The sequence below is a fragment of the Megalobrama amblycephala genome, linkage group LG2 (assembly GCF_018812025.1).
Source record: "Megalobrama amblycephala isolate DHTTF-2021 linkage group LG2, ASM1881202v1, whole genome shotgun sequence".
Classification (NCBI taxonomy): domain Eukaryota; kingdom Metazoa; phylum Chordata; class Actinopteri; order Cypriniformes; family Xenocyprididae; genus Megalobrama; species Megalobrama amblycephala.
The window spans coordinates 14830466-14853309 of NC_063045.1; the positions used below are offsets into that span (position 1 = coordinate 14830466).

Sequence of the window (22844 nt, forward strand, 5' to 3'; positions counted from 1 at the left end):
TGAAATTTCGAAACACTTATGATGTAACGAAGCCTCATTTACTGAAATCACGTGACTTTGCCAGTTTGATACACACTCCGAACCACTGATTCGAAACAAAAGATTCGTAAAGCTTTGAAGCTTAATGAAGCAGTGTTTTGAAATCACCCTTCACTAGGTATTGTTGTCATTATTTTGGTTTTTTGTGGTGCACAAAAAGTATTCTCGTCTCTTTATAACAATAAGGTTGAACAACTGTAGTCACATGAACTGTTTTAAATATGTTATGGGTGTTTGAAAATGTAAATTAACTTGCTCTCAATGCCTCGCTGAACCAACAGATTTTATCAAAAATATCTTAATTTGTGTTCCAAAGAAGAATGAAGGTCTTACGGGTGTGGAACGACATGAGGGTGAGTAATTAATGACAGAAATTTCATTTTTGGGTGAACTAACCCTTTAAGATGCAAGTGATAAACTTTGGAAACCATGGGGGGATCACTTGTTCTGAATTGTTCTGCTTTAATAAACTTTAAAGTGCAGAAAAGACATTACAGACAAAACTGCTGGACAGGCCCCAGGGGGTTTTTACAAGCCAGAAGAGACATATAAGGCATTAACTAGAACTGTTATGAACGCTTTGCTCTGCAGCTGTGCACTAGTGTTACACAAAGCAGAACGAACATGATACAAATTTCCAGTCACATCGTGGGATGCATAGCTGTAACAATAGAAATTCTGTTCTCCGAAAATGCCGTGCCCACTCCCACTCCCACCCCGTCCCTCAAGGTCCACCCTACACCTGCTGCATGCAGTGAGGGCGAGGAACAGCTGGGGGCACGCTGGGTGCGCATGTGTGTGAATGCATATGTTTGTGCTGATGTATGTGCATGTGTTACGTTTTACGTGTTCGTTTATCTGTTATTGCGCATAGGCATGCCCGCGTGGAGACTGTGTGCTGTCGCCACAGAGGCTTTGGTCGGATGGATTCTTCTCATACAGAGAGATACGGAAAAAATGTGACGCGAGCGAGAGATTACGTGGCTCCCAGTGGCTTTTCCATCCAACAGCATCTCAAATCCAACGGTGCCATGATGCTGCTGTTTAGGCCCCTTTTGTCTGTAAAAATGTTTGCGTGACTCGTGTCTTAAAGCATTGTCGCTATAACATGCATCACATTTGGTCACTGGATTCATCAATGCATAAGAATGCTTGTGATTGTGAGCAGGAACATGTGCATGAGACTGAGGATTACTTGCTGAAATAGCAATGGATCAACTCAAAGACAACACTGGCTTGATTTGTAAGCACTGCCATTTGAATGAATGGCCAGAGCAGCTGTCTATTTGAACAGCTGCTTGTGCAAAAAATATTTTATGGAAACAAAAAAGAATCTGGACAAAGTTAGCACGCTCAAAAACCTTGAGTGATGCAGTTTTGTTTAGTAGCACATTGCATATTGTGGATATTTATAAGAACATTGATTAATCTGATAAAATCTATCTGATAAATCTATATATTTATTAATATATTTACTTATTTTAAAAAAGAAACTTTTTCTACTATATTGTGTTTTAATTTTACTTTTTTTGTGTTGTTATAGTCCTATGACTAGATAGATGGATAGATAGATAGATGGATCAAATCATTTGTTTGCCGATGCCATTTAAGGTGCGACTTAAGTGTGCAAAAACGTTTTAGAGCCGCTATACATTTGCTGTAAGACTCTGGCCTTACCACAGACCACACTGTGTGGATGACCATTGTAGAATATGGGACGCTGGCCAAAGACGACATATGTTGTCAAATCCTTTGAATGTGTACAGTTGGTTATGTGTGTGTGCATGCTAGTGTGATCAGGATTTTTTCGTCTTTTTTTCCTACCCGCCCTTCCCGATATGTAGGAATTAGCGAACATTGCTTAACTACAAACCAACCCTAATCAAAGTGCCGATTCTTTAAAAAGACAGCTGTTGTCATGTGCTTTAATTCACAGCTATCTCCCTTTGTCAAGCAAAGCTGGACACAGTTGTCTGGTCGAGGCAGATAGGGAACAGGGGTTAACAGACTTCTCTCAGTGAAATGGTGTTTTACACATCCATGCCACATGCCCATCAGTCACAAAAATCAGAGGTAAGTTCCATTTCATCTTTCTACCATTCGCTTTGGGACTAGCAATGCCATTACTCATGTCATTTGATACTTAGTGACCCTTAAAGTGAACCCTTGGTTGTTACTACAGTACTGCAGTAAAGCTGGTTTGCCTGGTGCTGTTTTAGGATTTTAAGCTTGAAACTTTTCTATTATGCATATTTGAGTTCAGAAAACAAATACTTTGAATGCAGAGTATAGTCTTAAGAGTAGAGTAGTCTTAAAGATGTCACTGGAGAATCTTTGTCATCTGATTTTTAGAGTTATACAATACTTATACTACAAGTTCATTCACCTACAACAAATTTGTCTAAATGTTACAATATCAAAAAAATGTTAGAAACATGGCCTGCTGTTGTTTCCTGTGATCTGAGAGTGTCCTCAGGATAACCTTACTGATTTATGATAAGTAATGTGAAATTTTTGGCGCATTGTCTTCTTTACACAGTAGTAGTATAATAAAAAAATTGAAATAGTATATATTGAGAACATCCTAGTTGCTGTCAAGCTTCGAAATATCAAAAAGTACCACAAACACATCTTTAGAAGTAGCCCATATGATGTGTGTGCACTATATTGAAGGTTTTCTGAAGTTTCTGAAGAGACTGAAATTTTTACGGACAATCTAGAGTTGAATGTGAGAAGCAATGTCTATTTGTTCTTATGAGACAGATCTTTTTAACAAGTTAGTTTACAAAACTAGTCTAAATGATTTGTTCACAAATGGTATTGATTTGTTTCTTGAATTCACCTAATTGACTCAATTATTTGGCTGTAAAGGTTAGTAGTCCAATGGAGGAGACAATTATCAGTGAGTAACTACTTCAATTTTGTCTGTTACTTGCACAAATTTATCATATGTCCACAGAAGAGTTGGATTATAGAGCAGTTGTATGGACTACTTTTTGAAACTGGACAGAAAAAAAAGTCATAGAGTTTTCAAATAATGAAGAGCAGTTTGTCCATCCAATGAGATTATGCTGGTAAGGGTGCAAAACTTTGGCGCTTTAGGCAATTGAAAAATCATCTGCAGAGACCAAAATTCTCAAAAGATGAATAGTAAGCTCGGGGTGATGTGGGCTTTGTTGCACTCTATCGAATGTATTGTGTTCCCATGGCTTGAGCTCAGGGCTGGACTTGAAGGTCTGGGAGTGGGAGTCACGTTTGATTCCACGGATTTATTTGGTCATAGAATGCTCCCACAGCTGAGAGGTTTGAAATGAGAGCCTGAGCAGGTGCTGTTGTGGGAGGGAGAGCGAGAGAACTTTTAAAGTTTTCATTGCTTTCCTCTTGCATTCTTCCCTTCTCACATCAGTTATTGTGCCTGTATTTCAACAGAAATGTTTGAAAAGACTATATGAACCTCTTAAGAGTTATTTTCCTGATCAAATGGGTGGATGTTTTTAAAATTGTTCCTACTTTTAGCGGTTATTTCAGTCCACATACTACAGTTTGATAATGACAACAAAGGTTGTATAATAAATTAGGAGACCACGCTAGATATGTTTACATGTACCCAACCCATATGAAAAAAAAAAAAGTATAACAATGTACTTAAAGTGCTCTATTCTACTTTCATACAAAGATAAGTTAAAGTGTCCTACAAGTGGTAACTAAATAAATTTTTTTTAAAACAGAGATCGTATGTTAAAAGCACATTTTAGTTCATATTCATAGTGTCTCAGCACAGTTGAGTACACTTAGGTGTTCTTAAGATTATATTAAGAAGTACTGATGAAGAATTTTTTGTAAATTAAGTAAAAAATTATTGCGCAAAAATAGAGCACTTTAAGTACATGGAAGTGTACTTTTTTCACCTGGGAAATAATCCATTAGAAATTGGATTGATGGATCAATTGGATTGAAAAGACCTTTATATAAACACCTCAACTGATCCACCTGAGCTCAGCCTGAATGAAATTTCGAACATATTGAAAGGGATGGTGTAGACTTGAAATAATCTAATAAATAGGGGAAAAAACTGAGGTATTTTCTTAATTGGATTCAAAGATACCTTGCGCACGTGTGCAAAAAAAAAAAAAAAAAAAAAAAAGCTCTTCTGACGTATTTGTCAGCTTTTCTTTTACTTATGTCATCAAGGCAAAAATGACAATTATACTCAAGGTAGCTCTGGTGACATTATAGCTTTGGCTTTCTCCAGTTTCTGAACATGATGACTGGGGCACTGAACATGTGCTGAAGTTTTGTTCGGAATCCATAAATGCACATAAATAAATGATAACCTGAATCTGATTGCTAAGTTATGGGTTCATATAAAAAGAACATTCAAAATCTGAAATCAGATTGGATTCATTCAGATTAACAAAAAATAGTGCATAAAAAACCTATTTAAAAAAATCAATTTTCAAAGTTGATTGAACTAGAAAACTTGAGCTTAAGAAAATTGATGTAGTCAACAGTTATATGGAATAAGGAACTCATCCAAAAAATGTTGTTCTAAAGCAGTATGACCTTCTTTATTTAGACAAAAACACTTCTGAAAAATATCTTCTTTAAATAAAGAGACCTTAAATCAGCAATTATCTACACACAGGGCACATCAAACACTTGAACTTACACCAAAACGTGTTTGAGTTAGATAAAACATCTTGAGTGGAGTCACCTTGAAATGTTTTAAGTGGTATGTGGCTGTTAATCGGAAACCTAAAATTCAACAACAAAGTATTTTGGATTCACCTATTGTCAGGTATGGATGGGAGCAGCTCAGCATTGATCCCACAGATTGCCTTTGCTTAAGCTTAGCCTTTCTTAGAGAGTAGATCTAAAGCTTCTCCTCATTTTGCCTTTGTTTACTTCCACTATCTTTCTTCACCAAACTGAGAAGACCCCATGACCCTGAATCTAAGGTTACTTGTGTGTTTATCTTTTTAAAAAGAACTGAGCTTGACACTATGTCAACAGCATCTCTCGAGTAGAAGGAAACAGCTCTAAGGTGGAGTGAGGAAAAAAAGGATTTAGTGTTTGCAAACAAATTACCTGAAGGAAGCAGACAGTGTAGCACCTAAAATTAGGTGTAAATGCTTAGGATTTTTAGTCTATCAAATCTATTAAACCCAACAATGTCAGCACACAGAAACTCTTTCCAAACGCAACTTTTCCAATGCAATTAAATGTACCTCAAGTGCAATCATTACAAATTAATACACAACAACTCTCAGATAGAAAGCAATCCACTCAGGGCCCACAAAGACCTTCTCTTTTCGAACCCCCTAGAGTTCAGTTGGGCATCAATCAAGGCAGTTAAGTGGGATCCTTGAGCAGAGATGGTATCAGTGGCAGCCTCTTACAGGCACACACTTCTGTCCCTGTTATCTATGGTAATTGCTCTGTCACCAGTAAAGGAAATCTCTCCTCTGTGACTCAAATGCACTACCGAGAAAAGTTTAATTTTAGCTGCATAGTGTGGGTAAACACATTTTAAGTCCTCATTTCTCACAGTTGCACAGTTGAAGGACACTTGACTCGACTCAGTAATGCTGTGGGTGGCTGGCTAGATTTTCAACTGTTGGCTCACATACTTGTTATGGACAGCAGCGAAAAAAGAAAGTAAAATGCAACAAACTATATTGCCATGCATTAATATTTTTAAGAGGCTTCAAAAGCTCTGTCTTCAAAAAGGAGGCTTCCGAAGCTGTGTGTCCAATCAAACCTTTTGATATTTTGTTTAGTATATTAAATAATATAATCTAATATACCAACAACATGATAAAAGATTGGTCAATAAATATTATTATAAAATTATTTACACTGTATGCCTGAATAAGTTAAGAAATTCAAAGTTTTAGTAAGCAGAACTGGCAGATTTTTATTTTGTACTCATATATTTTAAGTGTTCTTAACTTGAGTACACTAATTCATACATTTAACTTAAAATTTTCATGTAGGCCTAACCTCAATGTGAACTTTTTTTATTAGTGTAAACTTAGCTAGCTATAACAAGCTAATTCAGAAAATGCTAACTTACTAACATGTTAACAATAGCATGGTACAACACTTGCTGAATGAGTTTAGACATATAGAGTATTTAACATACTTGCTCTCAAACCAAGCCATATGTACCACTTGTCACCATGGTAACTTTCCAAAAAACCACATTAACAGAAACCCTTCTAAATGAGCATAATAAAACATTAATCACTAGTAAATCTCCCACTTAACATTAATCTTGCACAAAAAACAAAAAAGACATTATATAACACTTAATTTTAGCATTTACTTTTGAGTGTCATTGGGCAACACATGCGGGGAAATAGAAATCCCAGCCCAGTTTCAGTTAAACTTAAAGGTGCTAAAGAGGATCTTTTCGTCGACTGAGAAACCAAAGACTGTTAGTGAGTTTTTGAAATGAGCGCATGCGTAAGAACAACCCCCCCTCCTTCACAGCTCATTTCGAGGGAACGCCTCCCAAAACTTGTGCACAAGTATTGGAACACGAGTGTTTACCACCAGCATTCGCTGTGTCGTGTTAGTGGATTCATTATGTCGGACTCACCACAGGTAACTCATAATCTGCAGTTGTTACTCCTGTCTCCTGACAAAAACATTGCATGCGGCGCCTGTAGAGTGTGGAAAGTTACTGGAGCGCGCAGCCGCACACGTCTCGCACAAGGAATGTCATGGCAGTGATTGACAAGCCAGAGGGCCAATCGTTTACGCGATTGGCTGATTTTTTTAAGGCCCTACCTCGTGCACAGATGATGTATATTAATATTCTTCCTTTCAGTGCACCTAATAAACAGTCTTTTATCAGTTAGTAAAGACAGTTTCAAGTAATATTGCAAAAATGTATAAAACAAAACATCCTCTTTAGCACCTTTAAGTTCTTCTAAATTAAAAGAAATAAGTTCATAAAACTCAAAACAATGAAACAGTTCAGTTATTTTAGTAATTAAACTTATTTTATTTCAGTTAGTTTCTAATATTAATGTTTTACACTTAAGATTTTTATCTAATATTTATATCATATTTAATTTAACGAAAACTATTTGAATAGATTTAGTCTTAGTTGATGATATCTCTGGTTGAGAAGCAGTGGGCAAGCCCTGTCAGTGGCCCAATATTCCAGTGCCCTCCATACCAAAATGTGATGGGCCTAATAACAAAAACAAGCAGCGCGGTGTGGAGCTGCTCCCACAGAGTGAGCACCTTAATGAGGACCATATGGAGCTGCCCAGACATACAGTCAGTGGAAACCCAATGCCTCTTCCTTTTTTTCTTCCCTCTCCTACTCTCCTTCTGTCACTTCCCTGCTTTTCTGTCTCTCACTCTTACGTCCACCTTTGAATTTATAGCATGCATAAAACTTCAGGCAATTGTTTTCTTAAAGTTGAAGCGTGCAATTTTTTTGCTGTTAAAAACGTTCTCCAGCTTAATATGCAGAGACAACTCTACGTTTGTAAGTCCCTTGAAGAGTGTAAACGGTTCTGTGGCGTTATGAAAACATTGCTATGTTTGTTTGAACGTCCCGACTATTCCAACCAGCCCGGCAACAGCAGCTCAACCAATGGTGTGAGTTTGGGGCATCGCCTAGCTGTTAATTTCAGCCAATGACAGATGAGGGGAGAAACCTGTTTGCAAAGAATCATTATTCAATTCAGGTTTTATGGTCTCTTTCTTGGTGTAATGGTTCGTCTCGTTTTATTTCACATCTTTTTCTTAACTTACGCTGAGTAGGAGTTCTGGGCTTTTAGCAAATGACCTTCTTCTCCTCTCTTCCCAATACTTCTTCTCATTCTCTGTCAAAAAATGTAGTCACTTTATTTCTCTGGTTTCTCCTACTCTCAAATGGAGACTCTCCGTCCCCTCTCACTGGCCTGGCATTCAGTCCTGCCATGAAGCGGATGGCTAATTTTACCAGACTGACCTCATTCCACTATTGTATAAGAACAAGTGAGTCAGTGTCAGGAGAAATGTACTGGCTTATCCCTTCTTTTCCGTTCCTTTCTTTTCTCTTTCTCATTTTTCTTTCTTTTCTTTTTTTTTTACTTGATTCATCTCTGTAATTGACTCGCTGCCTTCTTGTTTCAACCAGAGGAATATGTATATTCGCTGGGTCATGCAATGTAATATGCTCACAAATGTGGGGCAAAGAAAGAACCCTTTCTCCGCCCATCAGCCTTGTCAAGTCGTCTACTGGCATGAGGTGCTTGTAAGGGGCTCACTGATCCATCCACCTGAGTGAATGAGGTATTTGCTTCAGTGGCCAGATTCTGAATGATGCCTCTGTAGTATCAATACCACTATAGGCCTAAGACATGAATGACTTCATGGGGCAGCCAGTTCTCCAAAAGTAGTATTTAGTTATTAGTATTAACATTGCCTGGCCGTAAGAATGCACTTATTGCTGTGAGGGAGAATGAAATGCAGCTTTATTTCAGACACAAGTGATCAGCCAACCTGTGAATATACAAGAATTTAAGAACTATATAATCTATATATACTAGAGCTGCACGATTAATCGTTAAAAGATTGCGATCTCAATTCAAACACCCACATGATCTTATTCCTACAGTAAATGACAATGATTTGGCTATTACTTTTAAACCAATCACTGTAAAGCTGCTTTAAAACAATCGGCATTTTAAAAAGCACTTTATAAATAAAGGAGACTTGACAAGTACAATTGCAGCGAGCAGCTTAAAGGATTAGTCCACTTTTAAATAAACTTTTCCTGATAATTTACTCACCCCCGTGTCATCCAAGATGTCCATGTCTTTCTTTCTTCAGTTGAAAAGAAATTAAAGTTTTTGATGAAAACATTCCAGGATTTTTCTCCTTATAGTAGACTTCAATGGGCACCAAACAGTTGAAGGTCATAATTAGTTTCACTGCAGCTTCAAATTGTTCAACACGATCCCAGATGAGAAATGCTCATCTTGAACTAGCTCTCTTCTTCTCCTCTAATAGAATTCCAGCAGTGTAGACACTGCTAAGTGTATTACTGCCCTCCACAGGTCAAAGTTTAAACTAATTTTTATATGCAATATGCTAGTTCAATAGTATATAACAATTAGTTTAAACTTTGACCTGTGGAGGGCAGTAATACACTTAGCAGTGTCTACACTGCTGGAATTCTAATAGAGGAGAAGAAGAGAGCTAGTTCAAGATGAGCATTTCTGGTTAAAACTTATATAATTTTCAATTTTTTTCAGAAAATGAGCGATGGTTTCACTAGATAAGACCCTTATTTCTCATCTGGGATCGTGTTGAACAATTTGAAGCTGTAGTGAAACTAATTATGACCTTCAACTGTTTGGTGCCCATTGAAGTCTACTATAAGGAGAAAAATCCTGGAATGTTTTCATCAAAAACTTTAATTTCTTTTCGACTGAAGAAAGAAAGACATGGACATCTTGGATGACATGGGGGTGAGTAAATTATCAGGAAAAGTTTATTTAAAAGTGGACTAATCCTTTAACAAAAGTCTTTTCAACCACACAGTATCATTATTTCTTTTACAAAATATTCAATTTATCACAAAAGTACTAGGGATAAAAGTTTATAGTTTGATATAGACACTGATGTCTACAGTAGTGATCAAAATAGAGTAAATCACCTTTTGAAAGTAACTTGACGCTTAAAGATGACATCAGTTACATTGTTACACCAGTAGGTGATGACAAGTGACTGTTAAAAAATGTGTTTGTCATTGAATCATTCATTCAAGAGATTTATTCAAAAATGCTGATTCATCCAGTAATGAAACAAGTCTTTATGAGTGAGTCATTGAATTATTCATTCATTCATTCAAAATAATAATAATAATAGCCTAATAATAATAAATAAAAAAATCAAATGAAGTAAATTTTTTTTAAATGAACTGCAGCACTTAACATTTTGTCAAAACTTATTTGTTGTTTTGTTTGGTTGTCTATTCAGAATCATGGGAGAATTGTGATCTCTGTTTTAAACAATCCAGAATCATGCAGCTCTTATATTCACACAAACACACACACACACACACACAGAAACAAACACAAATTTATCTATGATGTCAAAATTAATGTATACATTTTGTGTTTACTCCAAGGTTACAGTCTCAATGGATCCTCAAAATCATTTAAAACGGTAAGCAATACATTGTTTTGTTTCTATAACTGCAAACGCGACCAAACCATAAACCAGCTCAAAGTAGTTTAATAAACCATGATATTGCACCAGAGAATGTAGGATTAGCATGCTGAAGCCCGTCATAAAACTGAACCCTCAGGCTAGGCTAAGCGATTTTCATTTCTTCAATCATCCTCTGCTTATTACACAGATCAGAATAAGCTTTGTAGACTTTCAGCTGTCCAAAGAGATGCACTTGATAGATGACAGTGGTTTATTCCCATGCCTGTTTTGGCATGTTTAATTCTATTTATCAGTTCATGTATCTGTGCAAAAGGCCTGTTCTATAATTAAAAATGAAGAATTAGTCTGAATTTACTCTAATTTACAGAAAACTAAGCCAATATTCAGTTTTAAATGACTAAAAACTAACTTCATATTAGGCATGGCAACATTTAACAAATGACTGTATTAAAAGACAAGACTCGTACAACCCTCTCGGCCTCTTCCGTCAGAAATGACCAAACATTTTATGTTTTGAATTTTTAAATTTTTTTTTTTTTTTTTGCTTCATCGGAATGGGATGAGTTTTGTCGCATTAGCTATGTGAACACACACACACACAAAATCATGGACATGATTCGGATACGTTAAAGGTTGAAACATAAAAAGTAACACTTGGTACCTTCGCAGTCAAAAATTATCGATATTTTGCTTCATCTGAATCGGATGACACTTGATGACTTGTCGCGCACACACAGACACACAAAATCATGGACATTTAATCTGAAATATTGCATTCATTAAAAATTATTTTAAAAATTACATACATTTTAAAAGAAAAAATAGCTCATAAAAATTGTATAAATATTGCATAGTAACAAAATCCAATCCAAGTATATATATATATATATATATATATATATATATATATATATATATATATATATATATATTAGGACTACTTGGGGGGAGTTACATTAGTTTTGACCGTGAATGTACCAAGTGTGACCCAAAAATGAAGGGGCTCAGAGGGCTAAAAGAAACTTTGGTAACACTTTATTTTAATGTGTCCTTGTTACACTTTACATGCATTTACTATAGTAATAACCATAAATTAGGCATAATTACATGCAACTAACCCTAAACCAAACCCTAATACCCTAACCCTAAAGTAAGTACATGTACTATGTATAATTACACAGTAGGCTAATAGGGACACATTACTTTTTCTCTTACTATAAATAGACAAAATCGTTCATTCTTTGATATGCATATTTGCACTGTAACTCCAATAAAGACGTGACTGAGCACTTGTCAGCATTCATGGAAAGGGCTGGCGACTAGAAGCTCCTCCCATGCGATGCTTTTCAGCACTTTTCCTTTGAATGACAGTGGCTGGGGAAGAGAATGAAAAAGTTGTGATTTCTCGCAGCCTCACCGCCGATGAGCAGCAGTTGGAGAACTGCAATCAAACTGAATGGATTGGCATGGGGAGAAGCGGCACTCTCAACCTGGCTAAGCGGCAGCTTTGGAACTGGATTTGTCTTTTAGTGGTTTCTATGTGCCTGTTACTCCGACCAGGTAAATCGTTTTTGTTTTTTTTGCTCGTATTAATCGCTCTATTTGCATGCACGCATCCCGGAGCGAGCGCTGCTGGGAAAACTTTACACTGTCGTTTGGAGGGATGTTGTTAAATTAAAATCACTAAAAAGTATTTTAAAACTTTAAACGCACTACGTAATGCAGTGGCCATCGCTCATATTAATGCACTATTTAATACGCATTTAGTTCTTCTCTAGGCCAGAGTTGTGCAGCTAACTCGCTAGCAAATCAGCGCCGTGTTTGCGAAAAAGATGTAAACCCAGTATATTCTGATAAATATTTATAGTGAGAACCAAATGTTATACTTCCTACCTTCTGAAAAGATGTTCGAAATGAATCCTCACAATTTTCTGTTCTTAAAGCGAACTGCTTAGTTTAGTCGGATATTTTATTAGTTTGGCAAAACTTTGGCTAACCTGGCTAGCTTCTTGCTGTGTCGTTGTTTAAAGCTGTTTAAGTTACTTCGAAAGCCCGTGACTGTTGAAGATAAAAGTGAGACTTAACGAGTGATGAATAAGATATTTGTGTAACTCAACAGCAAATATGGCTTATTTACGCTTTACGGTATTGCGCGTTTTAACCGCCTACGCCTCTGAAAAGCACGCGCAGGATGTTTTTTTTTTTTTGTGTCGCGAGTGTGGGTTAAAATGTAAAATGCGATTTTTGTATCAGATACAAATGAACAAACACTTTGTTGCATGCTCGGAGTAGGACTGAAAATGCTTTTTTATCTACAGATTGATTATCTTTTTAAGTAAATAGTTATTAGACTACAATACTAGAACTTTAAATTACAATTAATGCTTCAATGTATTATTTAATGGTAGTCATACATTAAACATAATATGTAAAGGTAATAAATAGACTGAAAAACAACTTTGTCTAAATATAAAGGTCCGTTTTAAAGGGTTTAGGTATTGTTTACAAGTCTGTATGATAGCCCACAAAATATGCATTCAATCTGAGAAAAGTCAAACTATTAATGTTTTTGTCAGCCTAGTTTACGTACCATATGCTAAATGTTTCCTGACAGACCACTATTTTACGATGTTTTTACCATGAGAAATGCACTTACAGCTGGTCTAGCACAAAAAAAAAAAATGAGACCAATGTTCTCTGTCATCTCTTGCAGGCTTAGTCATAAATAACATCTTATCACATACATTTTGCATTAATTTCCACAGAGTTGTAGTTATGTGGATGATGATTAATGTAGAAAATTAAACAGTATTTGTTATTAAATTGAACAATGTATTGGTAATTTACCTGTGAAAACTGCTTCCATGTTATTGTGCAATATTTTCAGTCATTCACACGTCTCATGGAAATTCATTGGTCAAAAGGCGTGAAAACTCTGTAGAATGCAATTACCTTGTCATAGCAATGGGAGTTCTTATGCTACCTAAATTCCATCACATTTGTTATTGTTGGGCCTGTATTCAAAGCATTTAAAAGTCATCATATGAAATTAAGCAGTTACACACCTTTGTTAGTTCATAACCATAAAGCATTCCAATCTAGGAATGTTTTCTTGGCTTGGAATAGCAATCGCCAGCTTTTAGTTATCTTTTCAGATGCCCTGCTGCTTCAAGTGCAACCAATGAATGTGTCAGAATGACAAAATACAGCAGTTGTGTAGCTGTTAAAGAGGTTTAGTGTATAGATCGCCAAGGCTAAGAACTTTAATTATGTTTATCGGCATCACCAACCAACCATCAAATAACGATTCTCCCAGTTTTAAATGCGTCTCATTAATGCCTAATTCTTACTCATTCTTCTTGATTCTCAACAGTGTGCTGCCAAACATGTCGAATTCAGCGCTGTAATGCAGAGTACGTGGCCTCATTCTCACCCTCCGGTGGCTTGCAAGAGGAGGTGCTTCCAGATGTGGACTACTGCATCGCTCTGAGGGCCTACTCGTTGTGTACACGCCGCACGGCCCGTGGTTGTAGGGGGGACTTGGTGTACCACTCTGCTGTATTCCGTATTAAAGAGCTTTTTGCACAGCACAACTGCTCAAGCGACGGCCCAACGTCGTCGGCTAAAGCACCCAGCACTTCCAAGCCACCAGTGGTGGACGTCTGCAACTATGAAAGCAGGGTGCTCGCCTCAGGACCGGCGGCCCAACAGAAAAAGTATGGACATTGCGGACTATTTGGCGATCCTCACTTGCGGACTTTTAGGGATGAGTTCCAGACGTGTAGGGTTGAGGGAGCCTGGCCGCTCATCCACAACCGATACCTTTCAGTTCAAGTCACAAACGTACCGGTGGTTGAAGGCTCCAGTGCAACGGCAACCAACAAGGTTAGTTGTATGAATAGCCTTAGTGTAAGTGTGACCTGTTCAAACTTTAGCGATCTCTTTGGAGAAGCGGAGTCTGATACTCATGGTTTTCTGAGAATGGGTAAAAGTTTTGAAGCCTTGCCATCAGTGCAAGTGATGAAAATGTGAAACACAAAAGGAAATGGTCATCATTTCTCCCCCCTAGTGTTGTTGTAAACCTTTTCATCTTGTTGTCCATACAATGAAAGTCAATGGGGTCCAAAACCTACGTATGAACCCCATTGACTTTCATTGTAAGTACAAAAACAGACTTTTTCCAGTTTTTCCATTGAAGAGAGTAAGTCACATAGCTTTGGAAAGCACAAGGAAATTAAGAATTTTCATTTTTTGGTGAACTTTTCCATGGTCCAAAAAAATCATTCAAACCAAAAGCTTGAGAGAGACAGTCAGCCCAAACAATGATGTCATTAGCCGGACGTTTTTTTTCTCTCTTCTATTACGGAACATGATGTTGAGCCGTGGCGACAACGCAGGACCAAAAGACTATGATAGAATCCCCCAGCTGCTTCAGAAAGAGAATGGAAAATAAATTATTCAGTCTCCAGTTACAGTCAGTTAGTTCCTGGAAGGTTAACAGACATGAAATATTACGGTAATATGGGAATGACAATTATTTTTATTTTATTTTTTATAGAAAGTAATATAACACCAGGGCACATAAAACTTGTCACTTCTTTCAGGGGCAGCTGACTTTAACATAACAATGTGTTTATGAGAATAATAGTTTAAACATCTTCACATTCATTTATAATTTTGCACAAGAGCTCATGACAGGCTACTAAATCAACACACAATTATTTTTTATTCATTGAGTTCCATCAGTGCTAGTTCTTTAGCCTTAAATATAGTGGACATACTTGGACTAATCCTGTATAATATAACTAAATCTTATTGACTGTTGATGGTTTACAGCTCCATGACCTAATCAGAGTTTTGTAAAATTGTGCTGTTGGATATTCCATTGATGAGTCACTGACTTTGGTTTAGATTAGATACTGGCAGATGACCCCAAACTGTCCGGCGTGGATTTTGTCTGTTCTTCTACTGCCATCATGTGGCGACACCTGTTATTTATTTTTTTCTCAAGGTCTAGGTCTTTCACTCTTCCAGTATTATTTTACTATTATTTACATACTTCTATAGGTTTTGTTAATATTTTGAATTTGCTGCTATTTTATATGTTCATTTTAATCTTAAAGTTTTAAGATTGCTTTTGACTTTTTTTGTTGTTTAAAATAGGTTTTTAGGTTTAAATTTATTTTTATTTCTATTTTAGTTTTTTTCCAGTTCAGCTCAAACTTATTTCAGTTATTTGCAACATTTCTAATTTTAATTTTTCAACTGATATTGTTTTTATTTCAGCTTAATTTCAATTAACAAAAAAGATTTCAGTAATTTTCTTTTCCACATTACATCATTTTCCTAGTCAAATTTCGTTTAGTTTTTTGGCCTTTTCACCATTTTATAAATAGGACAGAAAATAAAAAAATAATAATTTGTCTGTCCAGAATGCAAAATGTGAGACAATCACAGCCAAACAGAATATTTTTGATATTTAGTACATTAGTATCATATAATTTAACTATGTTATTCGGGAACCAACGAGGTCGCTGTTGGTTAGGATGCGTCAGCTGATTTATTTTGCCATATTTGGTTGAGTGTTATTTTTAAGTTATGTTAATTGAAATAAAGCTGAAATAAAATATAAATATTAGATAAAAAAAAAAAAACTTAACTGAAATAAAATAGATTTAAGTACTAAAACTGAAATAAAAATAAACTAAAGTTAAATAGAAATATTTTAAATAAAAACTTAGAAATGTCAAAAATGGCTAAAATATAAACTAAAGCTGAAAATACAAAAAAATAAAATAAAAGCTATTTCAGAAAATTAATAAACTCTAAAACAGTTTATATAAATTATAATAAAATAATAATAATAATAAAAAAAAAACGCTGACCAGGGCTGTGTTTCTCAAAAGCATTGTGGGATAAGATGATGGTAGAGAGCATTGGTGCCATTGCCTGGCAAGGCCAGACTGATATATCTTCTACCGTGCAATCAGATTCGTTTATTTCAGTGACGCAAACAGCGTCACTCTAATGTGGCGAAAGTCCCTTCAATATCAACAAAGATTGCGCACGCGAGACCCGAGAGTTTGTTCTGTTCGGCCGTGAATTCAGTTTTAAATGACCAAAAACACATTAATTATTTACTTTTCGCTGTTGACTCTCTCGTCGCTTTGCTAACGTCATATACACCCTTCTCTGATTGGTTTACTCCGCTTCCTGTTTGCTCGGATTTGCTCCGCCCTAGAAATCGAATTGATTCAATGGCCGACCAGACTCATCCACTGGTACAGCGGTGAGGCTGGATTTTCCAGGCAATTGGTGCCAATGGTTACAAGCTACTTAAGCTTATGATGCTTTTGAGAAACGCAGCCCTGGCTAGGAAACATTGCAACGTGTAGTTTTTAAAGCAAAAATCAGGCTCCACAAAAACACAATGTTGAAACAATCCTCTAGTCAATTGCAACCAATTTCATGTATTGATTTTCAGTGTGAGCTATTACTCACCGTTTCCCGTTTGGTCTCCCCTGCAGATAACCGTCATCTTCAAGTCCTATCATGACTGCACCGAGCAGAAGGTGTACCAGGCCACCACCGAGGACCTGCCGTCAGCGTTCCAGGACGGCACGCGGAGCGGCGGGAAAGGAGACGGATTGTGGATCGTGGAGGGTAGCGGAGGTCTAGGTATACGGCAGGTGAAGATCCACGCTCGCTACCTGGGCACGTCAATCATCGTGAGGCAGGTCGGACGCTACCTGACTTTTGCCATCCGCATGCCTGAGGACTTAGCGGAGGAGAACGGCGGCCTGCAGCTGTGTCTGCACGGCTGCCCGCGCAGTGAGGTCATCAAAGCCCATGTGCTCAACCGGCAGCAGAGCCTGCGTCCGCCGCGACTCACGGGCGGCTGGTACGGGGAGGACGATGGCGGCGAGCTGCAGCCAGGCCTCTCGGCGCACGTGGACATGTTGGAACGTGCGACCACAAAGTGTCGAGAGATGCTGCAGGTGGAGGATGTTTATTTCCAGTCGTGCGTGTTCGATCTTCTCACGACAGGCGATCCGGAGTTCTCCATGGCTGCATATGGCGCACTGGAGGACCTTAAGGCACTTCCGCCCAGCACTCTGAAACAAAGTTTACCCAGGACTCCACACATTTATAATAGAGGAACGATAGTTACACCTTCATTTTTCACGGCGCTGGTTCTTCTGCTACTGTTGAACTGAAGGAGCTGGTCTAGACGCCAGCTTGAAGATGGATACCCACCAGCCAGACTGTTCCTCAACCATGAAACCCTCCTGGAAAAATAATCAAACTGACTTCATACTGTCTGCAAGTTAAGAGACTGATCCGAACGGACTCATTTCCATTTAAACCTGCAGTTTTTTATTCTTCAGAATGAATGATAGCACACTCCAGGCTTTCTGAATGTGAAATCGACAAAGGCTCTCGAATCTGGAAACAGTGAAGGCAGCTAATCTGCATATCTTTTAGTTTATCAAGGATTAAAGAGTGGACACTTTTGATACAGATGTGACGTTAATGGATGAAATGATCATAAAAGACACGTAGTATATATATATATAATGCACATCTTCCAGAATCACACGAGTTTAGATGCACTTCAAACTTTCTACTTGGACATAAGAAAATTTACACAGGATCCAACAACTTCATGAAATGCTACCTATCCATATATTTTTGGTACTGGGTCCAGACATCCACACATAAAGCTACAGTCATGGTAGAAAAAGACCTCTTCAAGCTGCTCTGCTTATTAAGGAGAAAACAAAACAAATTCTTTATATAATAATATATTGAAAGAGTGTATATATGTGTTTTATATGTGTAAATTCACCTGTGTATAGTTGATGTTTTAAATGTGATGTTTCATCTAGTTAGATTTTTTTTAGTTTGTATAAAACATAACTAATATGTGCTATATTGTGTAATCTGTTGTTTTCCATATTAAAAAAAAAGAGTTGTGACTATCTCTGGCTTTTTCCCTCCTGAATTTTATGACTCTTTCCAATCCATAGAGGGTGCTATAGAGTTGAAAATTTGTGTAACTCGACATTTTTCAGGTTTTTGTCTTTAAAACACTCTTCCCACGGTTTCACAGACAAGGCTTAAGCCTAGTCCCAGACTAAAATGCATGTTTTAGCTATTTTAACTGAAAACAACTTGCACTGACATATCTTACAATATGTAAGTGCCATTGTTTCGTCTCAAGATGCACACCAGTAATGGCATGTTTATAAAAGCTACATAAGGGGTTAGTTCACCCAAAAATTACAATTCTGTCATCATTTACTCACCCTCGTGTCGTTCCAAACCCTTAAGACTTTCACTCAACTTTGGAACACAAATGAAGATATTTTTTAATGAAATCTGAGCGATTTCTGTCCCTCCATTGACAGCTATGCAACTACCACTTTGATGCTTCAAAAACTTCATAAAAAGATTGTAAAACTAATCCATATCACTTTCATTTTCACTTGACGCATTTGAGAACCAATGAGGTTAGTTCTTGTGTGTTAAGCAGCACGTTTGAGCTTCCGCACGAGGTTTGTTTTCTCGCATCAAGCAGGTTCGGTTGAGCTTGATTATGTTCGCTGATCAATGTTTATATGTGAATAAAAGCCTAAATTCAATGTGTTCATCATATAAAGTGATCATGTCTCTTCAGAAAATTTGGACTAAACGGCTCGATTCATATGGATTAGTTCTACGATCTCTTTATGAACTTTTTAAAGTATCAAAGTGGTAGTTGCATAGCTGTCAATGGAGGGACAGAAATAGCTCAGATTTCATTAAAAATATCTTAATTTGTGTTCCGAAGATGCACGAAAGTCTTACGGGTTTGTAACAACATGAGGGTGAGGAAATGATGACAGAATTTTCATTTTTGGGTGAAGTATCCCTTTAAATGCCCTAAATGAACTAAGGCCTAATCCTGACTTAATCTAAGCCTTGTCTGTGAAATCAGGCCTCGATTTCCTCACACCAGTGTCTTACTGGCCACCATGGGAACTTGAAGTAATGCCGTCAGAACACCTTTTTTAGCTGCAGTTATGTAAACGATAATGTACAGTCAGCCATTTGTTATAGCAAAATATACCTGAGAAAGTGATTAGTGCCTCGCTTATTACACAGCTAACTGATACTTATAAAAATACTAAAATTACTTGACATAAAAAATAATTAAAGTCGAAATTACTCTAGAAGAAAAAAGCTGGAGTAATTTGAGAAATCAAAAAATGATGATGAATACCTCGACTGACCAATCAGAAGTATTCCAGAGCGTCATGTTACAAACAAATCAACGCACTGCAACAACTTCCAAACAATCAGAATCAGGATTTCTGTCAACTGTATATATAAATTTTTTAGTCCATGTTCAGTTGTAACTTGTTTTTTTTAACTTAATTTATAAACGACACAAATGGAGCCACACAAATTCTAGTATTTACCGGTTAGCCATGAAAGCAGTTGACGTTTGCCCTTCACTTTTTCAGCAATGCCGTCCATTGCTCATGTTCCTGCTAAGGACCCTTCAGGCCTCGGGTGGAAAGTGGAAACTGGTATGAAATGACGGGGTCATGTGACAGAGATTAAATCGTCGTCAGTTTAACCACATTCATCATGCTAAACTAAGCGTTTTCCAACACTGCCCTTCTCTTGTACTTTGCAGATTTCGGCACTCCATCACTCTCAAGTTTTAACTGCGCCCGATGTGAGGAGAAGGAAAGAGGCAGGTTCTTCATGGTAAGAGCTGTCAGAAATCATCTCATACATCTGGCGCAGGCCTGTAGTTAACATCTGACAGCTATATGATTCTTTTATACCAGCACACCGCCTGGTTTTATTGTGTTTTAATACCACGTTTTAAGCGTTTGGTCTCGCTTGGTCTTCCTGCTTTACAGTGCATTCCGTCTGTTAATTAGTCCTATAATAATGAGTAAGCTCTTCTGTTCTAATTCTAAATGCAGTATATAATGAGGTATATAAACAAATGTGTAAAAAATAAGGATCCACTTTGTTCTTTGCTCACTTTGATCTAATAAACAAGGACAATTATTGGGCTAATTAATTAAAATAAGCCTCTAGAGTGATTAATATTCACACTGGAAAAATTAATTTGACATTAATAGGATATTTGGCAAGATAAATAGACAGTACGGGACATGTCCGCACGTTGATTGATAATTGATAGATGGATGGCTCTCTTTACAGGAATGCCTTTTTAATTAATAATTAGAAACCACCACAAGCGTTTAAAGGCTTCTGGATACATTAAAGCTGCTGTATGTGAATTTTGGGCTTACTTTGCATTAAATAATGTTACTTCATGACATTATTCGAAGTAACATAAATTTAACAGAAAAATAAATAAACAAAAAAAAAAAAAAAATCATCTGCGACTTGCACGTGTTAGCCAATTAGAGAACTTGGGCGGGGCTTCTTGCATGTCTTGTTTTTAAATCAAGGCGGAATACAAATCGACTACATTTATTAAAACACTTTTATTATTTTGAATGACAAAAACTTTTATTTTAAAGGAAATATTTGTATGTCTATACCCTTTTGTCAAAACCCGTTCCCTATGAAACAACATTCCTTTTCGACTGACGTCACTAGGGATAAATTTTATTCCCATTGAAACTGCAGTTTCATTTGGAAAAATGCCATATTACTGAAGTAAAATGGTCTGCAAATGCGGTTCCATACAGATTTATTTCTAATATTTTTCATTGCTTGTATTTTTACTTTTTCACTCTAGACAAAATATAACATTCGTACAGGTCATTTGTGCAATCTCAGGTCTACAAACCTGCATTCAGGTTCCATGTTGCATATTTGTTAATAATTCTGCGCTACAGAACTTTTTAACAAATGGTCCCTCTACACCTCCAAGCCTGGAAAAACCAAGCCTGAAAATTAGGCATCTGTATCATAAATCTTGGAAAGTTATGATAATTTGCAATTCACTCCCTCATCAAAGGCAATATTACCCTAATTTATTATCTTCCCATGTGTGAGGCGCTCAGAGGCCGTGGAGATAAGAGTCTATCAGGAGGAGGATTGATTTTCATTAACAGATTGTAATAAAGATGAACTGCTCGGCCCGCACGCTGACCAAGAGCCACACTTTATTGTAATTGGGCCAATTTATTTCATGAGCCACTGCCTCCACTTTTTTAGGCTCTCCCCTTTCTTTTCTTTTCTCTCTCTCTCAGTAAATTACTGTAATGTTTCAACCACATTCTCTTCCCATATTTCAGCTACCAGACAAACTGTATATTCACAGTTTCATATGTCTGTCTTCACAGTATGGGTTATTTACTTCTTGACCTACATTATATCACGTTTTGTAAAGTGCAAGCTGTAACCATTTAAATGATTTATTCTGCTATAAAATGGCATGGTGAATCTTTTCATCTGTTCATTTACAGAAAACATCTGATTGAACCAATTCACTTGAAGGAATCAGGCTTTCCAACACTACATATGAAAAAGAGAACGGATCTGGATGATCTAATTCACTAAAATGAATGCTCTATCTATCCAAAGCTAAGAAAGCTTGTTTAGTGTGAATCGATTCACTTGAATGAATCATACAACCACTATATGAGATAGAACTGTTCAGGACTAACGGATTCGATGAATCAGACTTCACAACGCCTATGGGAAAAAAGAGGGCTGTTTAGTTTAGGATGAATTGATTCACTTCATACTTCCCAGTCTTAAGGGCCGTTCACACAGAACGCATTTTCCATTCCACTGCGCTACTATTCCATTGTTTTTTCTGTGTAAACACACACTTGACGGACATGTTTTACAGGTGCGCTCGTGTCTTGTGCATGCCACGGTGTTATAAAAATGAGGCGCTCAAGTTAAAAGAAGTTGATCTTTTAAAAAACACATCTTTTTTTATTCCACTGACCTGCGCTTCACATTTTTAACCACAAAAAAGGTCTGTGTGAACCGGACCTTACAGTACATATGATGGAGAGAGGACAGTTTAGAAAGAAACGACTCACTAGAATGAATCAGACACACCAGCACACATGAAAGAAAGAGTTTAGACTGATTACCGCAGCTCACTCGGCAGTGAACTTGAGGTGCGTTCACACAATGCCAAATAAGCATTACAACTTGCACACTAGGAATTTTTGGAGCATTCCTACTTCTAACACGTGACCGCTGTACCACCTGACTGCTGCAGATTCATTTAGGCATTGATAGTGCTGCATCACGCGTTGTCATCTCGAAATTATGATTACAACATGGCGTGAACGCAGCACTGAATGCGAAGTACAATCATGTCACATTAACAACAGTCAACACCAGTGTTCATTTTGAAAGCAAATTTTGATTTAGTTTTAGGCATAGTCTTTTGACTAAAATGGCATTTAGTTTTAGTCATGTTTTAGTCATCAGAAATTGTTTTGTTTCAGTTTTTATAAGATTTTATTCGACTAAATATACTGTAGATTTAGTCAACCTAATCTAATTTACTTAAACTGTAATGCATTAAGTAAGCATTTCTCTAACAATACACAGATCCAATACACTGATATACATCTGATATCCTCTCTAAACTGTTTATGTTCACTTAAGACAAC

At 37.0% G+C, this 22844-nt stretch overlaps 1 protein-coding gene across 1 annotated transcript; it reads left to right on the forward strand.

The window, feature by feature from the left end:
- Positions 1-1994: 1994 nt before the first annotated feature.
- On the forward strand, positions 1995-18208 carry rgmd (RGM domain family, member D). The gene is made up of 5 exons (XM_048182951.1): positions 1995-2112; positions 10181-10218; positions 11636-11784; positions 13598-14109; positions 16752-18208. Exons 1-5 carry the CDS (start codon positions 2062-2064, stop codon positions 17439-17441), a joined length of 1440 nt encoding a protein of 479 aa, XP_048038908.1. The 5' UTR covers positions 1995-2061; the 3' UTR covers positions 17442-18208.
- The last annotated feature ends 4636 nt before the right edge of the window (positions 18209-22844 follow it).

Bases quoted from the DNA above. Each gene is read 5' to 3' on its own strand.
- rgmd (XM_048182951.1), top strand. From the start codon at position 2,062: ATGGTGTTTTACACATCCATGCCACATGCCCATCAGTCACAAAAATCA. The intron at 10,219-11,635 runs GTAAGCAATACA...GATTTCTCGCAG, and splicing joins CCTCAAAATCATTTAAAACG to CCTCACCGCCGATGAGCAGC. The intron at 11,785-13,597 runs GTAAATCGTTTT...GATTCTCAACAG, and splicing joins GTGCCTGTTACTCCGACCAG to TGTGCTGCCAAACATGTCGA.